The sequence below is a fragment of the Adiantum capillus-veneris genome, chromosome 1, assembly GCF_014529385.1.
Source record: "Adiantum capillus-veneris isolate H3 chromosome 1, ASM1452938v2, whole genome shotgun sequence".
In the NCBI taxonomy this organism is placed as follows: Eukaryota; Viridiplantae; Streptophyta; class Polypodiopsida; order Polypodiales; family Pteridaceae; genus Adiantum; species Adiantum capillus-veneris.
The window spans coordinates 30,170,565-30,198,371 of NC_140931.1; the positions used below are offsets into that span (position 1 = coordinate 30,170,565).

General features: G+C 41.2%; 1 protein-coding gene across 1 annotated transcript in view; it reads right to left on the minus strand.

Moving 5' to 3' along the window:
• Window positions 1–14,288: 14,288 nt before the first annotated feature.
• The window catches only part of LOC147464488 (uncharacterized), a 31,888-nt gene continuing 18,369 nt past the window's right edge, over window positions 14,289–27,807 (minus strand). The window contains exon 2 of the mRNA XM_086509353.1: window positions 14,289–16,952. Coding sequence (XP_086365479.1) covers window positions 14,621–16,897 — 2,277 coding nt within the window. The 5' untranslated portion in view covers window positions 16,898–16,952 and the 3' untranslated portion in view covers window positions 14,289–14,620. The remainder of the gene's footprint in view (window positions 16,953–27,807) is intronic.

Genomic DNA, 27,807 nt, shown 5'->3' on the forward strand with positions numbered 1-27,807 from the left:
ACCAATTTTTTAGGGATATATAGAATTGTATATTGGTGTTTTATTCCGCGCCTCACAATACCAATTATTTAAAATATACCCCCACTGCCCCAGAGTCGGAGCGGAGGCTTCCCACACTATAACCAAATACATTTTCATCCTTAAGGAAAAAAATATTGAATCACATAAACATTATGTATCTTGCCTTAAGTAAATACACTCATGCATACCTAGAGTAATCATCAATAAAATTGGCCTACAATCATCAATAAAATTACAAAGTACAAATGATTCCCAAAAGATGTAATATGCATTAGACTACAAATGTCACTATGGAGAAGCTACAATTTGTGAGTAGCATGCATAGAATCACCCTTTGGAAACTTAGAACACTATATTTTGCCCAAAATATAGCCTTCATGTACATGTTTTAATGGTGCCTCAAGAGGGGGCAACAAACCAACCATATGAGATTTTTGCAAATGTAGGAAAGTGGCAAAATTTGGACGACCAAAACATGCATGTAAATTTTTTTTATATAAAACTCTCGTCGAATTGAAACCTAAGTATGTGAAATCTTACACAAATTTCTTGTAATCATTGACTTTATATATCCCACAAATTCAAGTGCTAGATGCCACAGTAGTATCGCCAAAACTAAGATCACATATATATCATATATGTCATCCACAAATTCAACTACAAGACCAAGTTTTGCAAGTGCACATATAATCAAAAGGTTCTTCTTGATCCATGTACATACAAAGCATTCAAAATTTTTGACAATATAGACAAAAATTTCTTCTTGATTCCAAGTACATACAAAGCATCTAAAACTGTAAAAGAGCTACTTGCACCACTAAGCATAATATTTTCAACCTTTTGAACTAGATAAGAGGAATTTTTGGCACACATGAAAGTATTGTTATTAAAGACAGATTCAAGAGAATCAAATAACTATAGTGAGATATAATTTTCTTACTTGCACCATTGGAAAAGTACCCCACATGGTTCACAGATTTTGCAATACATGCATCATGGAACTATTGATACATAGACACTACACACTAAAAACCATTCTACATCATGCACAACATTTTCCAAATTTTCATTGGAAGAAGCATCTCCAATGGCTCCATTTGTCTCTTTTTTTCGAGCCACGTTAGCCTTAAGTTTAGGAGATTGTTTGATAAGAGAATCATTTTCCCTACAGTAATACAATCTATTGCTATTTGAAGAAGAACCATCTACAGAGGTAGGCCTACTTGCATCAAAAGTGGCAAGAGCGGCTTCTTCTTTTGTTGTGGATTCACAAATGGACGTTCAATATCATCATCAAATGTACTATCCATCACAAGCCTAGAGGTGGAGGCAAAAGCTCGATAAGAATTTGGCATATCATCAAGAAATTTCTACACGAGTACTGTTAGGAATAAAACCGCCAATGGTAGTAAACTACCCATTGACATTATTAATCCCCATAGGAAGTACATCCATAGCATCCTCCTTGTGCATAACCTTGGACTCTAGCTCTTTATGCAAGTAAGAAGATTGTGCCAATTTGAACCTACTTTTAAGTATGGAGCGTGATTTACCCCTTGTAATTTTTTATATTAAAACACACGTTTGTAAGGCCCCCATTATGAGGAGAAGCCATTGTGTGTGAAGAAAAACCACTCGCCGGAAAACAAAATCATTCGTTGGAAACCAAAATTTTCATAGCCAGTCTTGAGCATGCTTGAATATTCCTTTTTGACGGAATATTATGGTCGGACGGCGGTCAGAAAGTGGTCGGAAAACTATCGATCGGTTGGCCGGTGGGGCCGATGGTCGGAAGTCAATGGTCAATGGCCGGTGGACGAATTCAATGGCCGATGGCCGAATTCAAAAGCGGATTTGTCTTCTCAAGGGCGGCCACACATGGGTGGATTGGAAGGTACGATTTGGACTTGTCTATACAAGGGCAGCTACAACAGCTACCTCTCATGAGAGAGGGCAGCCCTTTTGGCCTATAAAAGGAGGCCATTTCTACACACATTTCAGAGTGTGAAGTTGATGCAACAAGGTGGATGTGAGGTGATGAGAGTGAAGCAAGGCGGGAGCTCTATTAAGGGTATAATCCCTTTGTAACCTACTTCTTGTTTGAAGTACTAAAGCCATTAAGTGGCTGCTTTCCCATGGATGTAGCCCGCATTGGGTGAACCACGTATATCGTGCTCTCTCTCTCTCTCTCTCTCTCTCTCTCTCTCTCTCTCTCTCTCTCTCTGTATTCTATAATCTCTCGTATGTGAAAATTTTCCTCACTCCATTAAGTAAGCTACTCAAATATCTATTTAGCTACGTCATATTTCCTAACAACTAGTATTAGAGCAAGGTTTTCTTGTGGCTAAATTATCTCCAGGAAAGGGTTCCTTGAATTAAGTGGGAGTAATTGCAGAGGAAGGGGAAGCTCAAGATCGAGAAGTTCAATGGTAAAAACTACCAAAATTGGAAGATGCAGATTGAAAACTATGTCTACCAGAAGGACCTTTATTTGCCACTAAGGAGTCTTACAAAGAAGCCCACAACGATGGCAGATGAAACATGGATTGTCCTTGACCAAAAGGCACTAGGAACAATCCGGTTAAGCTTGGTGTCAATGCTGGACTTCAATGTTTTGGAGATGAAGACCGCGGAGGACTTGATGAAGTCACTTGACAACTTCTACGAGAAACCATCGGCATTGGATAAGGTATTTCTCATGAAGCGCTTGTTCAATCTGAAGATGGTAGAGCTCTCCTTATACTATCGTCTCTACCGGATAGTTGGGAGAGCCTTGTGATGGCTGTAAGTAATTCTATCTCTGGCACAAATACTCTTAAGTTTGATGATGTTGTGGGTGTTCTCCTAAGCGAGGAAATACGAAGGAGAAGCACAAGAGAATCATCAAGTGTTGCACTGCCATTGGAAAAAAGAGGAAGGCCTAAGGAGAGGTTCAAAAACCAAAAGGGTCGTGATCGCTTAAGGCGGGGCAAGTCACGCACGAAGTCAGTTCTTGAATGTTGGAACTACGGCAAGAAGGGCCACGTCAAGAAGGATTGTTGGTCCAAGAAGAAGAAGGAATCGAAGTCTCATGATAACAACCCAACATCAAAGGCCAATGTGGCAGGTGAAGTTGAGCAAGATGCTCTAATTCTCTCATTTAGACAATGTGTCTAATTCCTAGATAGTAGATTCTGGGGCTTCATTCCATGCGACACCACACAAGCAACATTTCCAAGATTACACCAAAGGTAATTTTGGGTATGTATACTTGGGAGATAATGAAGCTTGTGAAATTGTCCACAAAGGTACAATTTGTGTCAAATCTGCTAACGGAAATGAATGGAAGCTTAAAGATGTTAGGCATGTTCCTTCTCTTCGCAAAAAATTGATCTCTACAGGACAATTGGATGATGAAGGTCACAACATTACATTCGGAAACAAACATTGGAAGATCTCAAAGGGATCTTTGGTGGTTGCCAAAGGAGAAAAGGTTGGTACACTTTACTTGTGTACTGTCAGCTCGTAATCATCAGCTTGTGTAATAACTACAGAAGTCGACAGTGTGGTGTGGCACTACCGGCTTGGGCATATGAGTGCCAAAGGAATGCAAATCCTTCAAGCAAAGAAGCTTCTACCAGGTTTGAAAGAAGTGGACTTAGAGTTTTGTGAAGATTGTGTTTATGGTAAACAAAAGAGGGTAAAATTCCAAAAATCAAAAAATAAAAGAGAAAATAAAAAACTTTAGTTGGTTCATTCTGATGTTTGGGGTCCTGCAAGTACACCATCACTTGGTGGCTCATTGTATTATGTAACATTCATAGATGATGCGACTAGAAAAACATGGGTTTATGTCATGAAGAATAAATCCAATGTGTTTTCCATATTTCAAAGGTGAAAAGCCTTTGTGGAGAATGAAGTAGCTACCAAGGTTAAATGCTTCAGATTCGACAATGGAGGTGAATATTGCAGCCAAGATTTTGAAATCTTTTGTGCTAGCAATGGCATTCGGAGGCAAAAGACAACCCCAAGGATATGGTAAACAAAAGAGGGTAAAATTCCAAAAATCAAAAAATAAAAGAGAAAATAAAAAACTTTAGTTGGTTCATTATGATGTTTGGGGTCCTGCAAGTGCACCATCACTTGGTGGCTCATTGTATTATGTAACATTCATAGATGATGCGACTAGAAAAACATGGGTTTATGTCATGAAGAATAAATCCAATGTGTTTTCCATATTTCAAAGGTGAAAAGCCTTTGTGGAGAATGAAGTAGCTACCAAGGTTAAATGCTTCAGATTCGACAATGGAGGTGAATATTGCAGCCAAGATTTTGAAATCTTTTGTGCTAACAATGGCATTCGGAGGCAAAAGACAACCCCAAGGACACCTCAACAAAATGGGATCTCAGAAAAGGATGAATAGGACAATCATGGAGCGAGCACGAAGCTTGCGGCTACATGCAGGCCTACTACTTGAGCTTTGGGTGGAAGTTGTAAGTATGTTTGTGTACTTAATCAACCGGTCACCCTCAACGGCATTGGATGGGGGAGTTCTAGAAGAGGCATGGGTAGGTAAACCGGTGAATTATGTATTTCTCAAAGTGTTTGGGTGTGAGGCTTTCATGCACATAGATGGAAGCCTAAGATCAAATCTAGATGCAAAGTCCAAAAAGTGTTTCTTCATTGGCTATGGAGAAGGTGACTTTGGGTATCGCCTATGGAATCTTGAAGATGGTGAAATCTTTAGGAATAGGGATGTAATTTTTAACGAACAAAATATGTACAAAGACTAAAACAAACAAAAGAAATAGATGATGAGTACATGGAGCTTGAGGACGGTGAAGACTCAAGGACTGCAAATAGTGACAATGTGCAACAACGTCAACCAAATGAGGAGCCTCAACCTATTCCCCGAAGATCTACAAGAGCAAGTATACCTTTAGAAAGGTTCGTTCCTTCCTCAACAATCTCTTGATCTTAGATTCTGGAGAGCAGGAATCATACGAGGAAGTTGTGCATCACGAATCCAAAGAAGAATGGATGAGGAGCATGCAAGTGGAGATGCACTTATTACATCGCAACCAAACATGGGAGTTGGTTGAGTTGCCTAAAGGTAAGCAGGCACTACAGAACAAATGGGTGTATAAGCTGAAGAAAGAAGAAGGTGGGAAGAAAAGGTACAAGTCTAGGCTTGTGGTAAAAGGGTTTTCTCAAAAGAAAGGTATTGATTTCAATGAAATATTTTCTCTTGTTGTAAAAATGAACTCAATTAGGTTTGTCTTAAGCCTTGTGGCTGCTCATGATTTGAATCTTGAGCAAATGGATGTAAATACGGCATTCTCTCACGGTGACTTAGAGGAGGAAATTTACATGCTTCAACCAAAGGGGTATGAAGTAAAAGGTAAGGAGAAAATGGTTTGCAAATTAAAGAAGAGCTTGTATGGTTTAAAGCAAGCATAAAGACAATGGTACTTGAAGTTCGATCGATGGATGTTGAATCATGGATTCAGAAGGTGCAACTTAGATCATTGCGTCTACAAGAAGAATTTGGGAGATGGAAGTTCATCATCCTAATGTTGTATGTTGATGGCATGCTGATTGCAAGTGCTAACATGCAGGACATCAAAGACCTAAAAGAAGAGCTATCTAAATATTTTTCAATGAAAGATTTAGGTGCTGCAAAGAGGATACTTGGTATGAAGATATCAAGGGAAAGGACAAAGAAGACAATAAAGCTATCTCAAGAGGATTACATCAAGAAGGTACTAGAAAGGTTTGCAATGCAAAATGCAAAAACGATTTCTACACCTTTGGCTGGTCATTTTAAACTAACCAAGGATATGTGTCCAAAGGCACAAGAGGAGATAGCCTATATGTCTAAAGTTCCATATGTTGCAGTGGTAGGTTCTCTTATGTATGCTATGGTCTGGACAAGGCCAAACATTGCACATGCAGTGGGAGTTGTAATTAGGTTCATGGATAACCCAGGTAAAGAGCATTGGCAAGCTGTGAAGTGGATACTAAGGTATCTGAAAGGGACAACAAAAAATGATTTGTATTTTGGAGGAACTGATATTTTTCTTCAAGGGTATGCTGATGCAGATATGGCAGGTGACAAAAATACTCGAAGGAGTACTACTGGCTATTAAGTCTTCATGGTTGGAGGCACAACAATAAGCTGGGCTTCAAAGCTGCAGAAAGTGGTATCACTTTCTACCACAGAAGCATAGTATGTAGCAATGATGGAGACAAGCAAAAAAATTATGTGGCTTCACAGATTCTTAGAAGAGCTTGGATTTAAACAAGACAATTGTGTCTTGTACAGTGATAGCCAAAGCGTTATCCATCTTGCAAAGAACTCAGCCTTTCATTTAAGGACAAAGCACATTGAGGTGAGATATCACTTCATACGCACTCTTTTGGAAGAGGGACAACTAAAGCTAGGAAAGGTGCATATAAGTGAAAATCCTGCAGACATGTTTACAAAGGTGGTCAACAAGGAGAAGTTGAGCTTTTGCTCATCTTCAATCGGCGTTCAAGGATAAGAAGCCAGGATGGAAAGCAGTCCACAGGTTTGGTTTGGAGATCAGTCTCCAAGTGGGAGATTGTTAAGTATGGAGCCTAATTTACCCCTTGTAATTTTCTATATTAAAACGCACATTTGTAAGGCCCCCATTATAAGGAGAAGCCATCATGCGTGAAGAAAAATCACTCGCCAAAAACCAAAATCATTTGTCGGAAATCAAAATTTTCATGACCAGTCTCGAGCTTTGCTCGAGACGAGCACGCCGAAATATTATGCTTGAATGGCGATCGAAAAGTGGTCGAAAAACAACCGATCGGTTGGGTCTCTCTCTCTCTCTACTCTATAATCTCTCTTGTGAAAATCTCTCTCTCTCCATTAAGTAAGCTACTCAAATATCTATTTAGTTGCGTCATATTTCCTAACACCTACGTACGTAGAAACTATTATATTCTATGCATGTTTTGTTGCTCATGTTGAATGAATGTGTGGAATATCCCAATGTGCTTGTGTAGCAGTAAGCACTCCAGTAGCACAACTTCTAGAATGTGCACCATCATCCACAAAACCTAGTATTGCATCAAAACCCTCACAATGTTCCCAACACTCTTGTCACAATGCATCAGTAAACACTCTAGTAGCACAAGTTCTAGAATGTGCACCATCATCCACAAAACCTAGTCTTGCATCAAAACCCTCACAATGTTTCCAACACTCTTATCACAATGTAATGTTGCATCATATATGCCCAAAGTGGATAGTTGTCCCCATCCAATTTCTCCTTAGCAGTGAATGTAGAGCTGATGCAAAAGTTGTCATGTACATGAAAAATTGCACAAAACTAATGTATCCTGTATAGCAAGGAAATGTTGCATCATTTATGCCCAAAGTGGTTAGTTGTCCCCTTCCAATTTTTCCTCAATAGAAAACATGAAGAAAACATCATTGTTGTTAGCCATGGTCGGTGATCACGACTAATGGAAGAGCTACCTATATAGAGGAAAAACTACACAAAACTAATGTGTGTTATATCACACAAGCCACTATAGACTAGAAAGTGTGTGTTTTGCAAAAAAAAGTCATTGTCATGAAACCTGCACAAAAGGACAAAGTTGACTATGTAATACTGGTAGTAGCAAAAAACGAAGGTCGAAATGAGTTTGAATCAAAATTTTGACAGCCCATGATTGAAGACCTTATGCAACGGTTATTTCAGCCTACAAATGCTCATCACCAAAAAATCACTGCAATTGAAGAACATGAGCAAAAAGGGTGATGATGATGCTGCCTTAGATGCCAAATCCCAATTTGATACCATTTGTTTAAAGTATGGTTACACAAATGCACGCCAAGATTGAGAAGATGAAGGAGAGTCTCAAGAGCACAAAACATAGGAAGAAGTATTACTGAGTGTGCCAATACAATGATAAGGCTTTCCCTAGATATAATATGAACCATCATCCACAAAACCATATCCACCAAATATGGTCTTACATCATAACCACACATAAAGTTTTCAACACTAACAAGGACATGTTTCATCATGTATGCTAGTTGTCCACGCCCAGTTTTTCCTCAACAAATAGCATGCAAAAAACACCATTGTTAGCCCCATGACCATTGATGACTACACCTAATGCAAAGTTCACATGTATAGAAGCAAAACTGCATGAAATCAACAGGTTTTAAATAGGACAACCCGTAGTAGACTTGAAAGTGAATGTTTTGCAAATACATACACTATTGGAAACCCTGCACAATGTTGAAGTATTTATGTATGAGTGAATGAGAGGTGGATGGATAATATCCCACATGTAAGGGTGTGAGGGTGCTTGGACTATATAAAGGCCCTCATTTCTATGAATGAAATTAGCCAAGTTTATTCCTTGAGTACATTGCTCTATCTATGAACTTGTGATCGCCTTGTGCATACTCAAGATCGTGTATATGAGCCCAAGCTTCCATCTTGGCACCTAATTTTCTTGAGTAACATTGTTTATGCACAAGCATTCGCACACGCATCATGTTAGGCATTAGATTGCACCCTAGCTTTAGAAGATTTGTGTGTTTTAGCATGGTATTGAAGCCATGGTGTGTTAGCTAGGGTTCGTTCTTGGCATTCATTAGATTAGGATTAGGGTTTGTCAATTAATTTTTAGTCACTCTAGGGCTGGATAAAATCTTCATGAGCCACTTTCCACACTATGGTGATTAGAGGCTAATTGATATGTGATTAGAACTGTTTAACTTGTGCAATCTCTCGTACCATGCACTGGAAAGATAGCTTGCGGATGAGAAACTCTCAATCTCCAGCTTCTATGCTTACGGCCTCCTACATCAACAGTTAAACGACCTGCATGCGTGCTCGCCATAGCCTCATCTGCTACATAATTGGCTCGCCATACCTACTGCACACCATTGTCACCATTCTCTGGGCTCTATGCTTACGAACGGGTGCACTAACACGTCTGTATGTGTACGCAAGCCTGAGGGGAAGCACGAGGTTGAAGAGAAAGCAACCAAGTGATCCCCCTTCCGCTCTCAGCTTGCAACCGTCTACAAAACATGACATTTTTTTTTTAAAAAGCGTGTTCCACCCTTGGAGCATGATTGAGGTCATAGCAAACGAGCTGAGGTTCAATGCCATCGAGCAGGATTATGGCCCTGTAGCAACATCCATAGTATCTCTACCGTAACCTCCTTCATCGCTAGAGTAAAAGAACACTCCAGATGGACGTGAGGCTTCCCGGTGCTTCATCTTCCTGCCTTGTAGGTTTTGCAGAGCTGAAAACTCAAAACATTATCTATTAATTCATTTTTTAACCTCAAAAATGGTGTGAGTCATTTAAGTGGGCCTTGAGAATTAAGTGACGAGTCTCACACAATGGATGCTAGACACATGCTCACCAATGTTTTTACCGATTTTCTTACACTAAAAATACTCCAAATCTAGACAGTGTCCATCAAGATGCCCGTGAATTTTCAAATTCTTGTCCTTTAAATATGCACTAAAGGTTGGTTTTCTTTGAACACTAACGCTCACTGTAGAGGTTAGACACTTCTTGTACGAGTCACTAAGTAAGACCACCTCATGGAGCAGAAAATCACCATCATCACCACGTTTAATGGGGATAACTTTTTCACCGCACCATCATCACCACCTTTAATGGGGATAACTTTTTCACATGGTAGAGCAAGACTATATACTTACTGATGCACAAGGACCTATGGCATGTAAAAGAGCCTAATGATGAATCATTGAGCTCAACAACAATTGCGTTTTATTGCCCAATCATTAGGGGATGATGTCATCTCACATATTTCTTGGATCATACATGCAAAGAGGCGTGGGATGCTCTCAATCGAGAATTTGGCACCGCATCAAAGACCAATTTATTAATGTAGTTCTACAAATTGAAGAAGAAGGATGATGAGTCGCTTGTGGCTTACCTTAACAAGTTTAAAGCATTGAAGCAATAGCTGCTAGGAGCACAAAAGCAGCTCCCTAATGATGAAGCCATTGTAGTTCTACTCAATAGTGTTGACAAGGCACCATTTGACATGCTTGTGTCTACTTTGAAAAATATGGAAAAGAAGGTTGATGAAGTAATTGTTGCACCTATGGAATTTGATTCAAAGCACAAGACTGGGCCAGAAGGTGCAACTCTAATGGAAGTACCAAGAGATTGAGTATTCTTCAACCAAGGAGGATTCAGAGGAGGAAGAGCAACCATGACAACAGGAAGAGGACGATGCTCTATTTATGAACTTGTGATCACCTTATGCATACTCAAGATCATGTATATGACCCCAAGCTTCCATCTTGGAACCTAATTTTCTTGAGTAACATTGTTTATGATGGGCACTCACACACGCATCATGATAGGCATTAGATTGCACCCACCCTAGCTCTAGAAAATTTGTGTGTTTCAATGCACGAAAGAACAACATTGCCTGTGTAGTGTTGCGAGAAGTGGAAATGAAGGTTGAAATGATCCCAAATCAAAATAAGCCCAAAGGTTATGCCACCCTAAAAATGCTCACCAAAAAACACCTCAATGGGAGAATGTGAGTCGAAAGGGTGTTGTCAATGCTACCCAAATTTCAAAGCCTACTTTAATAACAATAGTTGGAATTATGACTACAAGATTGTGCGTAAAGATGGAGAAGATGAAGGAGAAACGCAAGAACACTCACCGTTGGAAGTAGTATTAACGAGTGTGCTAATACAAAGATAAGATTTTCCATAGAATGATGGACATATATACAAGCCACAGGAAAAAAACCTCCTAATGAGGGGGAAAATCCCCCAACGGTCCTAAGTATGTTCACTCACATCACTATCATAATATGGTAATAGGTTTTACTTTATGTTGATGCAACGAAGAGCTTCTCTCCATCACTACTCTCTTGTGACCTCTTTCTTTCTCGCATCACAATTCTTCTTGTGAGATCTCTCCAATGCATGTATGTGTGCTCTCTTGAGTGTATGCATGTACATTGTCCTACATTCCAAATCCTCTTCAACTGGTATTTAGTTTGGAAGCAATTATTCTCATAACAAAAGTTTGTGGCTTACTATTTTAAAAGATTATTTCCAAAATAACCTTCAATACATCCTATGGATGTGTTAACACCTCTCTATGAAGAGATCGTATATGAAGTGTTTATATTACTCAATTCAAAAATGGCATTACATTCAAACGAAGAAAAATATAAATGTTATCCCTTGTGTATTATTTCATTAAGCATTACACTAATCACTATGAATGCTACACTAGTTGGACCACCATAGATAAATAGTTTGCTCCTTTCTCCACACTATCTATTGTTGTGTTTTGGAGTCTTTAAATGAACTCCTCTGTGAATTCCTTCGCTCGGATTTTGCTCCCTGCACCTGCCATCGCTTGACAAATAGCATCAAGTGATCCATATTAGCTTGACTTTTAAATAAAATTCATGACTTGGATTTTACTACTTTTACTCTAAAAAATGGTAGTACTCCAACATTTGGTTTTCTTTTGCAACTTGATGCTTGTCAGTAATCCTAGAAATATTGTGCAACCGCTTTGAATGTAGAGAGATGAACAAATCCCTCAGGACTCTTTCCTCTTTGTACTGTATATGTTGGGTCTTTGGAGCTCTTACGGTCTCAAGAGCTATGCATTTTGTGGATTGTTAGTCGTGCATACATTTTGAATGTGTTGACGTCTGCGTGGAAGGATAGTGTATTCTTTTCTTTATTTACGGGCAATGATGGATGCTACAAGTTCATTTTGAATGTGTCAAGGTGTGCGTGCAAGGATAGTGTATTCTTTTCTTGATTGCCATGCAATGATGGATGCTACAAGTTCATTTTAAGACAAAAATCGCAACAACTACCAGTGGCTGTTTGGCAATGATGGATGCTATAAGTTCATTGGGTTCACAATGGCTCTATGTCAAAGGTTGTCTTTCAACCTCCGTAGATGAAGGTGAATTCTCAACAAACCCCTTCAACATGGGAAACCACACCCCTGATTTAAAGTAGGAAAGGAGAATAGTGACGAGAAAAGATAGTGATATGAAAGCTACCAATCCCCACCATGCCTAGGCATAAGTACGATGCAAGAAAATCTTTCAAGATCATGCGCTAAAAAATAAAAGCAAAACAAGTATCAACAATGCCACGACCTCCCAGTTGTGTCAGTATCATGGGAGTCATCCAAACTACGCCACAATTTTGTGCCAACTGTAACAAAAATCAATGTGACTAATGGCACGACTTTAACAGAGTTTTTACTCAAATGGTGGCATTAACTTCTTCATCATGTAAGGTTTCTTATGAGCAAAACTTTGGATTTTAGCAAAGGAAGTGCAATTAAAGACCATTCTTCATAGGAGTTGGTTATAGAGCACAAGGAAGAGCTTGCTCTTAATATGGGGCTCTAAGACTGCAAGGTGGAGTACAAAGTGATAAGAGAGACCATGCTCACTAATGTGTTAATGCAACCTTGAGGAGGAGAGAGCATGAGGTATGTATGCTAGCCAATCCTTAGAGTTCAAATCTTTTTACATATTATGATCTTTCAATTATGGCGTAAGGTATTCCTAATGGCTTCAAAAAAAATATCCATTACCTACATAGTGCAAGGACACTCTAAAGAGAAGAAAACGCTGAAGAAACAAGGTGAAAATTCACTATGGCTTACATAAGGCTATTGACAAGAAATTCCTAATAAAAAGCTTCTTTGATAAAAAATAGAAAGTGACACTATTATTTTTAAACATGTATCACAATACAATATTATGTTTATTTCAAAAAATGTGTAACAATAAATTATTTACATTACAATATATTTCAAAGGCATAAAAAATAATGTTTAATTCAAAACTCAATGCCCCTCTTTAAAGACGGAGCTACACAAATGTCAACACCCTATATAATCGACAAGATTTTTCCAATGGTCCAGATTTGCACCAAAAAATCCACCCTTCACTAAGGACTCCTTATGTAGTCCAAAAATAAAGGAGAAGAGAAACACAAATGTACCAATATGTTGAAGAGAAAATAAAGGAGAAGAGAAACACAAATGGTCTCTTCATATGGACTCAAAAATTATTTTGACTTTCGACCTTCATGTATCTTTTCATTTCCCAAACTAGCCCTTCACTTATGCATTTAAGATGTTTTGAAAGTATTTTTATGTTTTCAAGATTCTTTTGACTTTCCACCTTCATGTGTCTTTTCATTTCCCTAACTCACCCTTCACTTATGCATTTAAGATGTTTTGAAAGGATTTTTTTTTTTTCGAGATTGGGGGGCCCTAATGATGTCTTAATGCTAATTTGATTTTTAAATTTGAATAGTGCAGTGTTTAACCCATTTGAGCACGTATATAAAACTTTTGAATCTTTATGAAATTATAGACTTAAAATTTCGATAATGTTTGCAAGCATGCAGATACAACTTTCTAGTGCCACTCATAAAATATGTGTGCAAGAAGTAAATTTTTTGGATAAAAAAGGACTCTTGGTGTCCTTTGATTTTCTTGACATAAAACGAATGGAAAGCATTTGACATACATAATTGTATCTTTAAAAATCGAAATATTTCTTTGATTGCTTTTAAGTTTCAATAGGGAAGGTGTAATAGTTATCCATGGTCTTTTAATTGATCCGCAGTCATCATCATTGAAAGCTCTAAATAGGTTAATGTGTATGTGTGTACTACCTTTGAATCAATTTTGACTGGGCAATTTTATTGAAGATATGCTACTTAGCTATCGTTGCTCATCCTTGTGTTCTTGATCTCTTACATTGAATGCATTGCATGTTTGTAATAAATTTTTCTCTGATAGCACACTCAACGTCTGACATTGATTTGAAGGAACTAATTTCCTTTCAAATTCTATAAGTCCTAATTATAACTTTTGAACTTGAATTCAACTTTTTGCTCTCCAACTTTAGCATTTTCCTTCTCCAAGTCAGGTCCTCAGCTTTATCTACCACAAGGTCATCTGAATGGGATCAATGGTCCCTTTGCAAAAGTGGCCTTGTCACTTATTGGGGTTTGTTCATCTTGATAACTAATCTCGAGATAAAAACTGATTTTGGGATCCCGAGATTAGTATCTTAAGATTTCATAGCCATGTGGGTAAGATTGTGAATTTGATGTGATGGAGCAACATCAGGTCATGTGCACAAAGATAATCCATGTTGCCAATGTATAATCATTGAGAGAGGGGGGAAGACCAAAATTCATTGAAACTAATGGATCTTTAAAGCCGCATGATGGACAAGCGCAGAAATCTAGATGACTTTGTTGTCTCAAAATGAAGGCATTGCATTCGCATAAGTGGTTACAGTTTGCAATCTTTCTAGAAATGTATTTGGATTTCTGTTGTTTTCCTACATGTATTTGTAGTTGTCTGTAGTAGGTATCTATAGGACTCTGTGATGGAAGCAAAGAATCCAGATATAAAACACAGCTGTTTAATGTATTTTTATCTTCAACCGGTATTTTTATGTATGTGTGCATGTGTGAGATAAGAGAGGAAGACTAGAGATGTAGGATGGGTCACACGCCAGTATCTAATTGTGCTTAATCAACTCTTTTAAGGCAGATAGCCTCTTGCAAAGGACCTGCCCTCCCTGGTTTTGGAATTTGAGCCGAAGTCGGATTGGAACCACAAAATCCCAACCATAGTGGACCCAAAAATGAAGGCCATTGCCACCAATAGCCAAATCTTTCTTGTTGCAAATCGCGACTTCCACAGATGAGATTGAGGAGAGCATGATGATGGCAGGTTCTGATTTTCCTTCACCCTATGCATCTTGCGATTTCTCCGCTTTCGGCGCCTGGCTTTGCTAACATCATCTCGAAGATCATCATCCCCATCATTGTCACTAGAGGCAATGGGTTGACTACAGCTCCCCACATAAGATGAGCAATTGTAATCCAGAATATGTGAATCTATCAGTGTCTCACAAGCAGTGGCCTGGTTTGTTGTCTGCAAACCTCCTGACGAATTGGTACACACATGAGCCTGCAGCTGTTGGGTCCGCAAACGGTACTCGGCATCAGAATCACCATCATCATGTAAAATCAAAGCCTGCGGAGAAGCCACGTTCTTGTCCGAATCTCTGCCAGTTTTACATACTTGGATTTCAGTGGGCACATGCTCTTCAGATTCTGAGGGTCCCCTTGCCCCTCGTCCTTGTGTACCACTGTCTTTTGTAAGTTCTCCAGCCTGTTGTCCTTGCATATGTCTATTTTCTACATGCTGTTCAAAATACTCAGCAGTGGATTGGCCTCCACCCTCGTTTGCACACAAATGCTCTTGTATTATATGCTCTTGCCCTTGCATATGGCTTTCTTCTATGTGCTGCTCAATATACTCCAGAGCAGATTTGCCTCCACCCTCATTCGCACCTGCAGTTTGGCAACAAGCTGGATCAGTTCTAGCAGACCCAGTGAAGGCACGCTTGTCCCCTTGGTTCGTATCTTCACTCTGGGAATGTTGTTTTCGCTCACTCCCCTGTTCGCCTAAATCCCCATCATTGGAATCTGCATTGTAGCCACATGAACCACTATCATTAACTTCAACAACTCCTGGTCTATGCCCTCCTAGGTTGCCTTTTGCAACAGAGTCTGTGCTTGTCGAAGCACCCCTCTTCATACGCTCCTCATCAAGTTCTTCATCGCTCTCATGATGTACAAGATCAAGAGGCCCTGCCATCACCTTAAGAAGCCGGCGCTTATCCTCATCCTGAATACAACAAAGAATATTTTCTAAGCACACAGGGTCTTTCTTTCCCAGAACCGCAAGCAACCAGTTCCACTGGATCTGGACCATTTGCTCTTGTATGCATTTGTTCATCTTTTCTCTTCCTCCATGTGTTCCAATCAGATCGAAGGAAGTCGTTGACAATTCATCTTCAAGATAAGTCTCTGTGCATGAATCGCCTGCCTGTGATGTATGCCTCAATAGCTCTACTATGTCAAGCACTGCCCTCTGCATACAGAAAACTCTCTCCTTTGCCCCCTCCTTCCTTTCATCCAGCCTACTAAAGTCAATAGCATCCTTGGAGGGGACCCTAAGAGCAAGAACATTTTGCAGAAGTACTACAAGTTCACCAAGCACCTTGTGTTTCAGAATACGCAAATAATCGCCTGAAACCACGGTACCACAACTTCCTGATAACAATGGCACCTTCTTGTCATCGGATAGCTGCATGTCCACTAAGATGTTCATAATGTTGACAAGCACACGTTCTTCCACATCATCGGTCTGGTTAACCTTGAGCTGTGGGTGGTTTTGCAAAATTTTCATAGTGTCTACAACTAGTAACTTGATTTCATGTTCAACCTGCTGCTCATGAAATGGCAAGATTGACGAGGACATCAAAAGCTGACGACGTTGCTGGTAGATAATGAATGCCTCGACAAATTGAGCACCAATCAGAAGGACATAGGTCACTGTCACAGCATTTGGATGTTGGTCCTTGGACCTGCGGTCGACTTCAAGCAAAGCGCTCACATCATGCCAAACAATGTGCAGCCACAACGACTTCCGGTGGCATGTTGGCCAAGCAGCCCCAACTTCTACAATGCCCTTATTTTGATCAATCAAACTTTTTGCATAGTCTTCATCCTTTGAGGGCTGTTCCGGCGGTAGTATGCCAGCACACAAGCACATCTCACTTGCCTGTATTCTAGAGTTCGCAGTGTTTTTCTCCACACATTCATTTGGAACATCTTCCTTCACATGTTGCACTGCCACCTTTATTGTGCTGCTCCAGCTAAGTTTAGGCTGCAAAAGCGGTGAATGTCTGCAAATGACGACTACAGGCACTTCAAAGAGGCCATTTTTGACACTTCTCATATCCATTACGCAAGACGCAAAAGTTAAGAGGAAAGACCAGTCTTCAAATCCATTGTCCAACCTGCACAATTGAAAAGGGAAAATCATTGACCTCTTTTTTTTGTTCGTAATGTGTAATCGTATTGATTTACCTAAAAGAAATGTACAACGTTAAACGACCCTTCCAACAATCAAATACAAAGGCTAGAATATTGGACATGAACACGAAAGCCCATGACCAAGATGGCAAAGCAGTCATGCTTGACGATCAAGCAATGAATGCCACCGTCAAGATGCCATCCTTCCAGATCTGTGCATTTGCCACAGGAATGACCCCAGCAGTTGAGAGCGAAGAAACATTCCAAAGCAAATTACCTCTCAACCTGAATACATGCTGTTGAACACCATGTGCACCATCCAAAATAAAGGCATCCCGCATGCTCCAATGATACCAAAAACCCCAGTAACGAAGCATATCAAAAAGCAACTAAGAATGCTGAGGATGGCATGCATGAGAGCGCTTTTCCAAAACCCAGTCATGAGGAGAAAAAGATTCACCAAAAACATGAAACTAGAGGAGTGAAACAAAGGCCCATAGTTTCTTGGCAAGAGGGCAAGTAATGAAGCGATGTCTATTGTCTTCTCTGAAAGTGGTGCAAAAGAAACACATGCCATTGGAAAGACAACAGTGCAAACTCACTCCCAATGCAAGCTCTTCCACCATAGCCCGCCAAAGAAACACCTTTCCCTTTTAGGGAAGTTGAGTATGCCAGCCTCAAAACAATACATCTCTCCACCAAGCAGCCAATTTCTTGACCCGCCAAGACTTGTTGGCATTGTCAACCAACCAATGCTGTCGTCCAATAAGAGAGTGATAGACATAATTTTGCAAAATTGGCAATAATGGGCTTTTTGCCTTGGACTTTCCAATCTTGCCAAGGCTTGTCAACAATTAAGGCACGGAGCACATGAAAAGAAGAATACCAACCACAAAGTCACTCCCAAATAGCTCGATATCCACGAGGGATACGACATCGATGCCACACCCTATGAAAAGAGAGAAGCTGGCTGCGTTGTGGCAACACAGTATCAAAGAGGTAAACAATATCAAGTCTTGCAATACAGTTCAATTGTCGGCGAAGGTGCTCTTTGCCAGGCCAAGTAATAATTCTAGAGGTGGCAAGCACAGATTGTAGAGAATGTCTAAGGTGCAACGAAAAAGAGTGAATCCGGTGATGATCTCGTCTGCAATTGCAAGCAAACCTAGTAAACAAAGAGACTTGATTTCATTAATTTGAATGGATCTCAGATCTATCATGACAAATCTCCTCGGAAACGACCTCCTATCATGTACCGCCCCCATGTACGAGCACGGGTAGCCGACTTGCAAGTGAAACCTGCAAACAAGGGTGTCAACACGGATGGGAAGGGAAGCACTAGAGAGAGAAGGGGATCGTTGGCTAAGCGAGAGAGAGAGAGAGAGAGAGAGAGAGAGAGAACGTTGGTGAGAAAAACGCTAGAGAGAGGAGGTCCAACACACAAGAACGCTAGTGAGAGAGAGAGAGTGTGACACGAAATGCTAGCAAGCTCTATCACGGGAACAAGCACCACGTGCCAACGAAAAAGAACAGATTGAGCAACTTTAAGCACTTCAAATAACAATTGAACTAAAAGAGATAGAGAGTGCACAACACACGAGACGGGGAGTGGCGGAGTTCCACCCCAAGAGAGCACTGACCCAAACCTTGGCGCCCCTTTCAATATTTCTTTATATTGCTTGAACTCGGTACAACGCCGGTACTCCAGACTCTGCACCTTCTCCAAGAAGCATGCCAAAGAATGGGCCCTTGGCTCATATTAAAAAGGCCCTTGGCCTACGAAAAGCAGTTACATGAAAAGCTACAAACTCAAAAGCATCACGTTCAAAAGCGTTGAGCCCAAAAAGCTGCCAACGTGAATTACGGAAATCCGTACACTTGCCACGTCAACACTTGCCAGTGCAAAACGCGGAAATCCGTACTGCTGCCACGTCATCATGTCACCGTAAATTCTGAGTTGTCCATACAATTGCCACATCATCAGTTTTTAACTCTTTTGTGCGTGGGTTGTCTTTGTGGTACTTGGGCCCCATCGGACGGGGTCCCATAAGTTGATGGTAACTTCTTCTGCTTCTTCTACTGCTTCTAGGGGTTAGGCTTCTCGGTCGGGACCTACAGGTTGGCTCTGTTTTTTAGTGGTTTGACACGTCAGTAGTTTGTGACATCCCTCCTTCTTGAAAGAAAGTAAGCGTCCGCCACGATTACGACATATCTGCAAAACAACTCAAGTTAGCTCAAAAATTTCCGAGGGACAATCAATTTTCTCATTCCAAATCGGAGCTCGAAGAATCTCATCCAATAACAAGTCTCATTCCATTTTGGAACTCTTGATATCTTGGGTTGTTGGTTTTCCAAAAAAATCTCATCCAATAAGGAGTATTTAATGGTTGGCACATCACGATGCAACACAAATGCTCACATATGCATGTTACAAGACAGAAACATAAAGCCATCGATGAACACTCCCCATGCAAATAACCATCTTGGTCCGGACCATGAGCTGTTCAACGACTCCCTCATCACTCCTACTGCAAATAACCTAAATAGGTCCGGGCCATGAGATATAGAGGCCATCTACAACCAAACGCCCCCAGATCGCAACCTGCATCGTTTGGAGGTGCTGAGAGTAATCACTGCTCTAACTTCTTAATACTCCCCCCGTAAATAACCATCCAGGTCCGGCCCATGAGTATGAGCAAGCATTCTCAAGCATCATTTCTCACTACCCCTCCACCCGGGAGTAAAATCACCAATCATTGAACCCGTATTAAAACTAGAGTCAAACATGTAAGGTGCAACAGAAGTGAATGTTGAACTTTGCTCAAGATAAGAGTGCTCTGAACTGTGCTCAAGGGTACCTTTTACTTACGGAAGGGAGAGCCTTCCGTTCCTTTAGCGAGAGAGTGCAAATGATCACAACAAAGTGGTAAACACTGTGAATGAAGGTGCTGAGACTGAGAGATAGAGAGAGAGAATACGACACCAAAATGTTGTCAAACCCTCCTCCAAGGGCCACTCTCGATGGCGAGAGAAGTCTATGCTATTGATTGCACAAATCTCGTACAATGGTCTAAATACAATGCACTTGTCGATGATCTCGAGGACGGCTACGAGACGGGCTGAAATCTGAAAACGCTAAGGGCTGAAATCTGCAAATCTTGTATCTGCTGAATTCTGACTCTATGTTGGTGATGACGGTGGTGATGACAATGCGATGACGACGCGCTGAAAACGCAGATGCTGAAATCTGCGAATAGCGGACTGAATCTGTAAACCCTGGCTGATCTGGGGTCTAAATCTGAAAACGATGGACTGTCGTATGGCTGAAAACTGATCGCTGCAGATCTGCAAGAACCTGCTAATGCTAGGGCAGATCTGTCGCGGGGAAATGATGCGGTGAAGATCTGCTACTGCAAGGACCATGTCGCGATGTCGTAAGGCTTTAATCTGCAAAACGCTAGGGCTTTCGGCTGATCCAAAAACGCTAGGGCAGATTTGGCTCTGTCGCTGAAAAACGCTAGCAGATCTTGCAATGTGCAAAAACGCTAGGTCTTCTTCTTCGTCTTGGCTGAAACGCTATGTTCCCTTGCTGGTCTTGCTGAGAAGGTGCACTGCCAGAACTTGGTTCCCCGATGCCTCTTCTGCCAGAAAGTGCTACCGCTAGCTTTTTTTATATAGTCACTTGCAAAATTGCCCTACCAAGTTTCCCAACAAAGACACTTAATAATAATAAGTGAAAAATGTCTAAAATAGGGAAAATGGGTTCTATGCACTGTAAAATGCTCTTGATGGGTGCTCCTGATGGGTATTGATTGTAATTTGATGATCATGTTGTGTGCAACCAAAGGAAATGCACCTACTCTAAGTGTCTGGACATGCACGGTCTACGAACAGACTCGCAAAAGTGCCAGAACACTTCCAAATCTAACTGAACCCTTGTCATGAAGTAGCTTGTCCACATGCACATAGGGTTAGATGTACACGTAACATCCCCTCCTTTTTAATGTGAGGTATTGGTACCGAACTGTATGGCGTCGAAGGTATGCAACGCTTGCTTCTGTGGGCCGCGCCGAAAGCGACACAAAGTCATCTGTGGCTATGTCAAAGCTCCAACTTCGGCTATAGTCGTGGATCTACCTTCTTCAAGAATCTCCGAGGAGGACAATTCTTGAAACCACTTCCAACACAAAAACATGAACATACCCATTCCATGTAAAGTGGCTCGAAAAATTCTAGTCTTCTTTAAAGATTGTGCATGCAATGTAGATGAACAAAGAGACCGAGTGTCAAACCGTTCATCAATCAAACGCAAAAAATGGGGTCGAATCTTGACTTCTGATCTAAATCAATCAATTGTGGCAAATCACAATGTAAATGACGATGCTTGATGCTCAATCCTTCTTGTGCTCTTTCGGATACTGTGTAATGCCAAGGAAGAGACATGGAATGTGAATTCCTTGAATGCAAACATTTCATCTTTTCATGAGTAATCCGCATATAGCCGTGCTCATTCATGAGTGAATCATGTTCATCGTACAATATGGCATGCCTATGAAAAGGGAACACATAAAAGACGGTGACTAAAATACAGGAAACCGTCACGAATGAAACACTCGAACAATGCGTACTGACTAATCATGCGCATACACAATACTTACTGTGGGGGTTCCTTAGATCTTGACTCGAGAGCCAAGATCGGTTCTTCGTGATTGATCGAATCTGCAATGAGGTTAGCTTCACTAGAAAAAGCATCAACCAAACCATCATCCTTGTGAACATCATTGTGAATAATCACATCTTTATCATGCAAAACATATGTGTCGTGCTTGGGAGAAGAAAAGACTGAGAGAGTTTCCTTCTCCTAATTCTTTTCAAGTTTCGCTTGCACATTAGAAATGAGAGATGAAGAATGAACAACTTCCTATGACAATGGGAGAGTCACTTTTGGCATTAAAAGTGAAAGTATTGGCTGTCCAATCAATGAGAGAGTTATGCTCACGAAACCATTGAATGCCTAAAAGCATATCACATCCTGAAAGAGGACATACTACAAATTTTCTACGGAAGGACGCTTGTTGAACAGTGAACAACACATCAAGGCACTCTTGCGTGATGAGAGAGTCCATACTGAGAGCGAAGCCCGACACCTCGAAAGGAGATGTCTTGCTAACCTCCAAGCAGGCTCTTTCGACAAGAGAGTCACTTATCACATTATGCATACTGCTCGGATCAAACAATATGACAAAACGATGACCCTTCACATGACCATAACACTAAATGAGAGACTCATCAATGGGAGAATCATGTGAAACTTGGGTCATACTCGTGTTCTCATTGATGGCATTAAGAGAGAATGTGGGTTCTTTAGATTCGCTAGATTCAATCTTAGGACATGTTCTTTTTATGTGACCCTTGATGTGACAATGATAACATCGACCTTCCTTAGAATAAATGCTTTGTTCTTCTAACGTGATGTATCCTCCTAAAATGCCTTGTGCTGCTTTTTCATTTGGGGTGAGCTTAGGTTTAGCAATTGTGTTAGCTTTACCCTTAGATTCATTGTGTGAGTTCTTTTATGAGAGACTAGAGGAAGATTGGTTAGAAGAGTTCCCATTCTTACCGTTCTGAGGGTTTTGAGAAGTCTGAGAAGTACTTTGCAAAGTCTTATTCTCCTTAGGCTTTCCCTTATTGTGCTTCATCTCCTGTGCGAGAGCCATCGCTACCGCCTTGTTGAGATCTACGAGATCGAAGACTTCCACATCAAACCTGATATAGTCGTCCAGCCCGAAAACGAAAGCCTCTTTGCGCTTCGCATCCGATTTGCGTAATTGGGTGCCAAGCTGTAAAACACGGTTAGAAAAAGACATGACTAGAGTACCATTCTCCTTAAGATTACGCCAATCTTCTTTTAATCGCGCTAGGTACTAAGGTGGCAAGAACCGCGCCTTGACCTTGTCTTGGAAGTAGGCCCGACTGAAAGAAAGGGGCACGCCTACCTTACAGTTAGAGAAGGATGTTCTCTTACCCAAGCTCTTCTCTTTCCCGCGGGCGCACCCCTTGGCGACATTGCGCTCACACTGAGGTTGCTTTTTTCCACCTCACGTCAATTGGCCGGCCGCTAAGTGCACGGTCCACTCTCAATGAGTGAAAAGAGAAACAAGGGGAGGCTGGACAAGCTCTTCTTTCTTGGGTTTCCTGTCACTCTTCAAAAACACGATTAGGAATCGACACGCCCAAGTGGACTTTGGTTACGTGCGACTGCAACAAGCAAAAAAAATTATTGTGGTTCTTTCCTTGAGTGATACAGAACACTGTCAAAGCTTTGATACCAATGTAAGGTGCAGCGGAAGTGAATGTTGAACTTTGCTCAAGATGAGTGCTCCGAACTGTGCTCAAGGGTTCCTTTTACTTACGGAAGGGAGAGCCTTCCGTTCCTTTAGTGAAAGAGTACAAATGATCACAACAAAGTGGTAAACACTGTGAATGAAGGTGCTGAGACTGAGAGATAGAGAGAGAAGAATATGACACCAGAATGTTGTCAAACCCTCCTCCAAGGGCCCCACTCTCGATGGCGAGAGAAGTCTATGCTATTGATTGCACAAATCTCGTACAATGGTCTAAATGCAACGGACTTGCCAACGATGTCGACGACAATGAGGACGGCGACGAGACGGGCTGAAATCTGAAAACGCAAAGGGCTGAAATCTATAAATCTTGTATCTGCTAAATTCTAACTCTATGTCGGTGACGACGATGCGACGACAACGTGCTGAAAATGCAGATGCTGAAATCTGCGAATAGCGGGCTGAATCTGTAAACGCTGGTTGATCTGGGGTCTAAATCTGAAAATGATGGACTGTCGTATGGCTAAAAACTTATCGCTGCAGATCTGCAAGAATCTGCTAACGCTAGCTGATCTGTCGCGGGGAAAACGATGCGGTGAAGATCTGCTACCGCATGGACCATGTCGCGATGTCATAAGGCTGAAATCTGCAAAATGCTAGGGCTTTAGGCTGATCCAAAAACGCTAGGGCAGATTTGGCTCTATCGCTGAAAGACGCTAGCAGATCTTGCAATGTGCAAAAACGCTAGGGCTGATCAGTCTTCTTCTTCGTCTTGGCTGAAATGCTATGTTCCCTTGCTGGTCTTGCTGAGAAGGTGCACTGCCAAAACTTAGTTCCCTACTGCCCCTTCTGCCAGAAAGTGCTAGTACTAGCTTTTCTTATACACTCACTTGCAAAATTGCCCTACCCAGTTTCCCATTAAAGTCACTTAATAATAATAATAAGTGAAAAACGGCTAAAATAAGGAATCACATAGAATGCTCCTGATGGGTACTGACTGTAATCTGATGATCATGCTGTGTGCAACTAGAGGAAATACAACTACTCTTAAGTGTCTAGACATGCACGGTCTGCGAACAGACTCACAAAGGTGCCAAAACACTTCCTAAGCTAATTGAACCCTTGTCATGAAGTAGCTTGTCCACATGCACATAGGGTTAGATGTGCATGTGACAAAACAATTCAAATCGGCACCAAGACACGTTCAAAACAAATACCATCCATTTCAAACAAATTCCAAAGAGGATCACCAAACAAGTTCTCACATAGAACTCAAACTTAAGAGCAATCTCGACATCAGTTGAGCTCGAAAAGACAAGCAGCTTTCCATCTTGAAACCTGCACCAAGATTAGGGTTGAATTTCTTCCATAAGCTTTAAGGTTGTAGCCGACCGCAACATGGTCCAAATAGTTGAAACAAGCCTCAACAACTGTTCCTGTGGCAATGATGATAGCCCAAAGATATAGAAATCACACTGGACCTCCAAGGTTATCGAGACATCTGTTGAAAGATGCCCAAAGACTGCAAGTTGTAATCTGTTGGAGTTTCCGTGGCAAGCATTTCAATATACCCCTCTACCAGAAGCAGGTGCTTGGAGTGTGCGGCTTGGTAGCTATAGACATCCACCACTACATGGCACTGCCTCTGAGAAGTAAAACAGCGACTTGAAAAAAAATCCTTGATCCTTCTCTTGCAAGTGATCTTTATGGCTTATGCCCTGTAAGACAGAGTAATGAAGACGGGAGTGCACCCTATGCGCGATGAAGTAAGGGTGGGAGTGGCTAATAAGTCCGAGTACGGGCCATGAAGAAACTTTGATAAATTTCTATGTGAAACTTAGAAGCGCCATCTCGCTCTGTCTGCTCTTTGGTAGGATCGGTATGCTTTTAGAAAAGCACACGCCTGAAGCTTTAATACCATTGTCAAGGGGACACACACCACGTGCCAACGGAAAAGAACAGACTAAACAACTATAAGTACTTCAAATAACAACTGAACTGAAAGAGATAGAGAGTGCACAACACACGAGACGGGGAGTGGCGGAGTTCCACCCCAAGAGAGCATTGGCCCCAAACCTTGGTGCCCCTTTCGGTATTTCTTTATATTGCTTGAACTCGATACAACACCGGTACCCCTAACTATGCACCTTCTCCAGGAAGCATGCCAGAGAATGATATTTAAAGGCTTTTGGCCTATGAAAAGCAGCTACATGAAAAGCTACAAGCTCAAAAGCATCAGACCCAAAAGCATTGAGCCCAAAAAGCTGCGAGCGTAAAATACAGAAATCCGTACACCTGCCACATCTGCACTTGCCAACAAGAAACGCGGAAATCCGTACTGCTGCCACGTCATCATGTCAGCGTAAATTCTAGGTTGTCCGTACAGCCACTGTAACAGACTTGGACACTCCAAGTCAAGAATCAACCGCGACAGCACCAAATAACCACTTCAAAACAAGTCACAGATCACAATAGATGTACACTGGCCCGGTGGAGTTCCGTGCCTAGAGATATTGGCCCCAAAGACGGGCGCCCCTTTCGGTATTTCCTTTTATATTAATCAAATCAAAGTACAAGAGAGTGGCTAGGGTTTCACTCTCAGACTCTGCGTCCAGATGCTCTGAGAAGTGAGGCCCTCACCACTAATTTAAAGATTACAAGGGATGCCCAAAACCAGAGTCCCAAAATCTTTTAAAATAAAAAGCATCAGTTCTCTCTCTCTCTCTTAGAGAGTCTTTTCTCTTTTTTTATAAAAAAAAAAGCAAAATTCGCGTCGCTCATCATTTTCAAAATTTATTTTTATTTTTTATTTTTTTCAGCATCCACGATTTCCGGAAATTAGGGTTTCTGGCAGAAATTAGGGTTTGCAAGAATTTTAGGGTTTCTGGCAGAAATTAGGGTTTCTGCTATCCGCCACGTCATCACTTTGTGACATAACCCCCTCTTGAAAGCATTGTAATCGACCGCAATTACGCCAGACATCAAAGGACATCACATGACATTCAACATTTATTCGGATCTTAGACCATGATTTATCGGCAATGTAGCTAGCAATCACATCTAGGTCCAATCGGGACCTCAACGATGTCCGATTGACTAACCCCTATTGCAACCATGTCTATTCGAGATCAATCAAACCAAAATGTTGCAGTCATTTCGTCTATCAGTTCCTGCACTCACAAGAAGTCAAGAACAAATTAGTATCATTATCAGGAATTCCATTTCATAAAGTTATCCAGCAAAATACTGTCAGCTCTCAGTATCCCTGAAGCTCAAAGAGATATCAGTGACTTTAGTATCAAAATCGAGGCATCTGTTGACAAAGGAGCGGAGTAACTCCCCTCTTGTGCATCACACTGCACCAGATCTTCGGCCAAGCTGAGTTTCTGGGTTCCGTTTGGAGTAGACTATGCTAAACCAAAACATCGAGGTAAAGTTTCACAATCCGAGGAGTATCTGCTAGGTCCTCCTCCTCCATCCACTTCGCATCAAATGCAGGAAAGTTCTTGAACTAAACCAAGAACCGCCTTCGGACTTTACCTTTCTTCATATCTTTATGTGCCAAAATCTGTTCAGGAACAAGGATCTCCTTGTTTTCTTCCACTTCGGGTTGCTCATCAGGCTCTCCATCATCAGGCACATCACCCTTAACAAGGTTCAAGAGACTCACATGCAATGCATTGTGAATCCTCCAAGTATCTGCCAGTTTCAATCGGAAGGAGACATCATTTATCTTGTCAGTGATCTAGAAAGGTCCGTAGTATCGCATACTAAGCTTTGGAAAAAGCCTCTCCTTTCCCTTTTTCTTTCGTAGGCGTGCCTTCTCAAAAGTAAGAGCATCCAATCATCCTCCTTCACTTTCAAGTCGCGACGATGGCGATCCGCTGCCTTTTTCTGTCGTTCTTGAGACTCCTGCAAAGTCTCGCGAACCTTGGCAAAAGCCGTTAGCAAAAACTCGCGAATATTCATCCGCTTCAAATATCTAATCTTTCGTGCTCAGGAAGGATGGAACCTTCGCAGCACTTTCAACAATCTCACATGCCGTCTTCCCTGTCGAAGAGTGTATCGTGTTATTGTAGGCAAATTCCACCAAAGGTAAGTTCTTTTCCCATTGAGTCTTCTGATCCGAGATACAAGACTTCAATAAATCTAAAATCACTGAATTGGCAATCTCAAATTGCCCGTCAATCTGCAAGTGTAACGATGACGAGAACTGCAACCACGTGCCAATGTTCTTCCAAATTGCCTTCCAAAACAAACTCATAAATCTGGGGTCTCTGTCGGAGACAATCGTCTCAGGCGTGCCATGTAATCGGAAAATCGTCGTGATCATTCTGTGTTCTTGGGAGATCAAAAATGAAATCCATTTCAATATTTTCCCAGGGGTGGGTGGCTATGGGTAAAGGCTGTAACAATCCCTGTGCCTTATGCCTGTCAAACTTGACCTTCTGGCATACCAAGCAACTGCGCACAAACTCTTCCACATCCTTTTTGA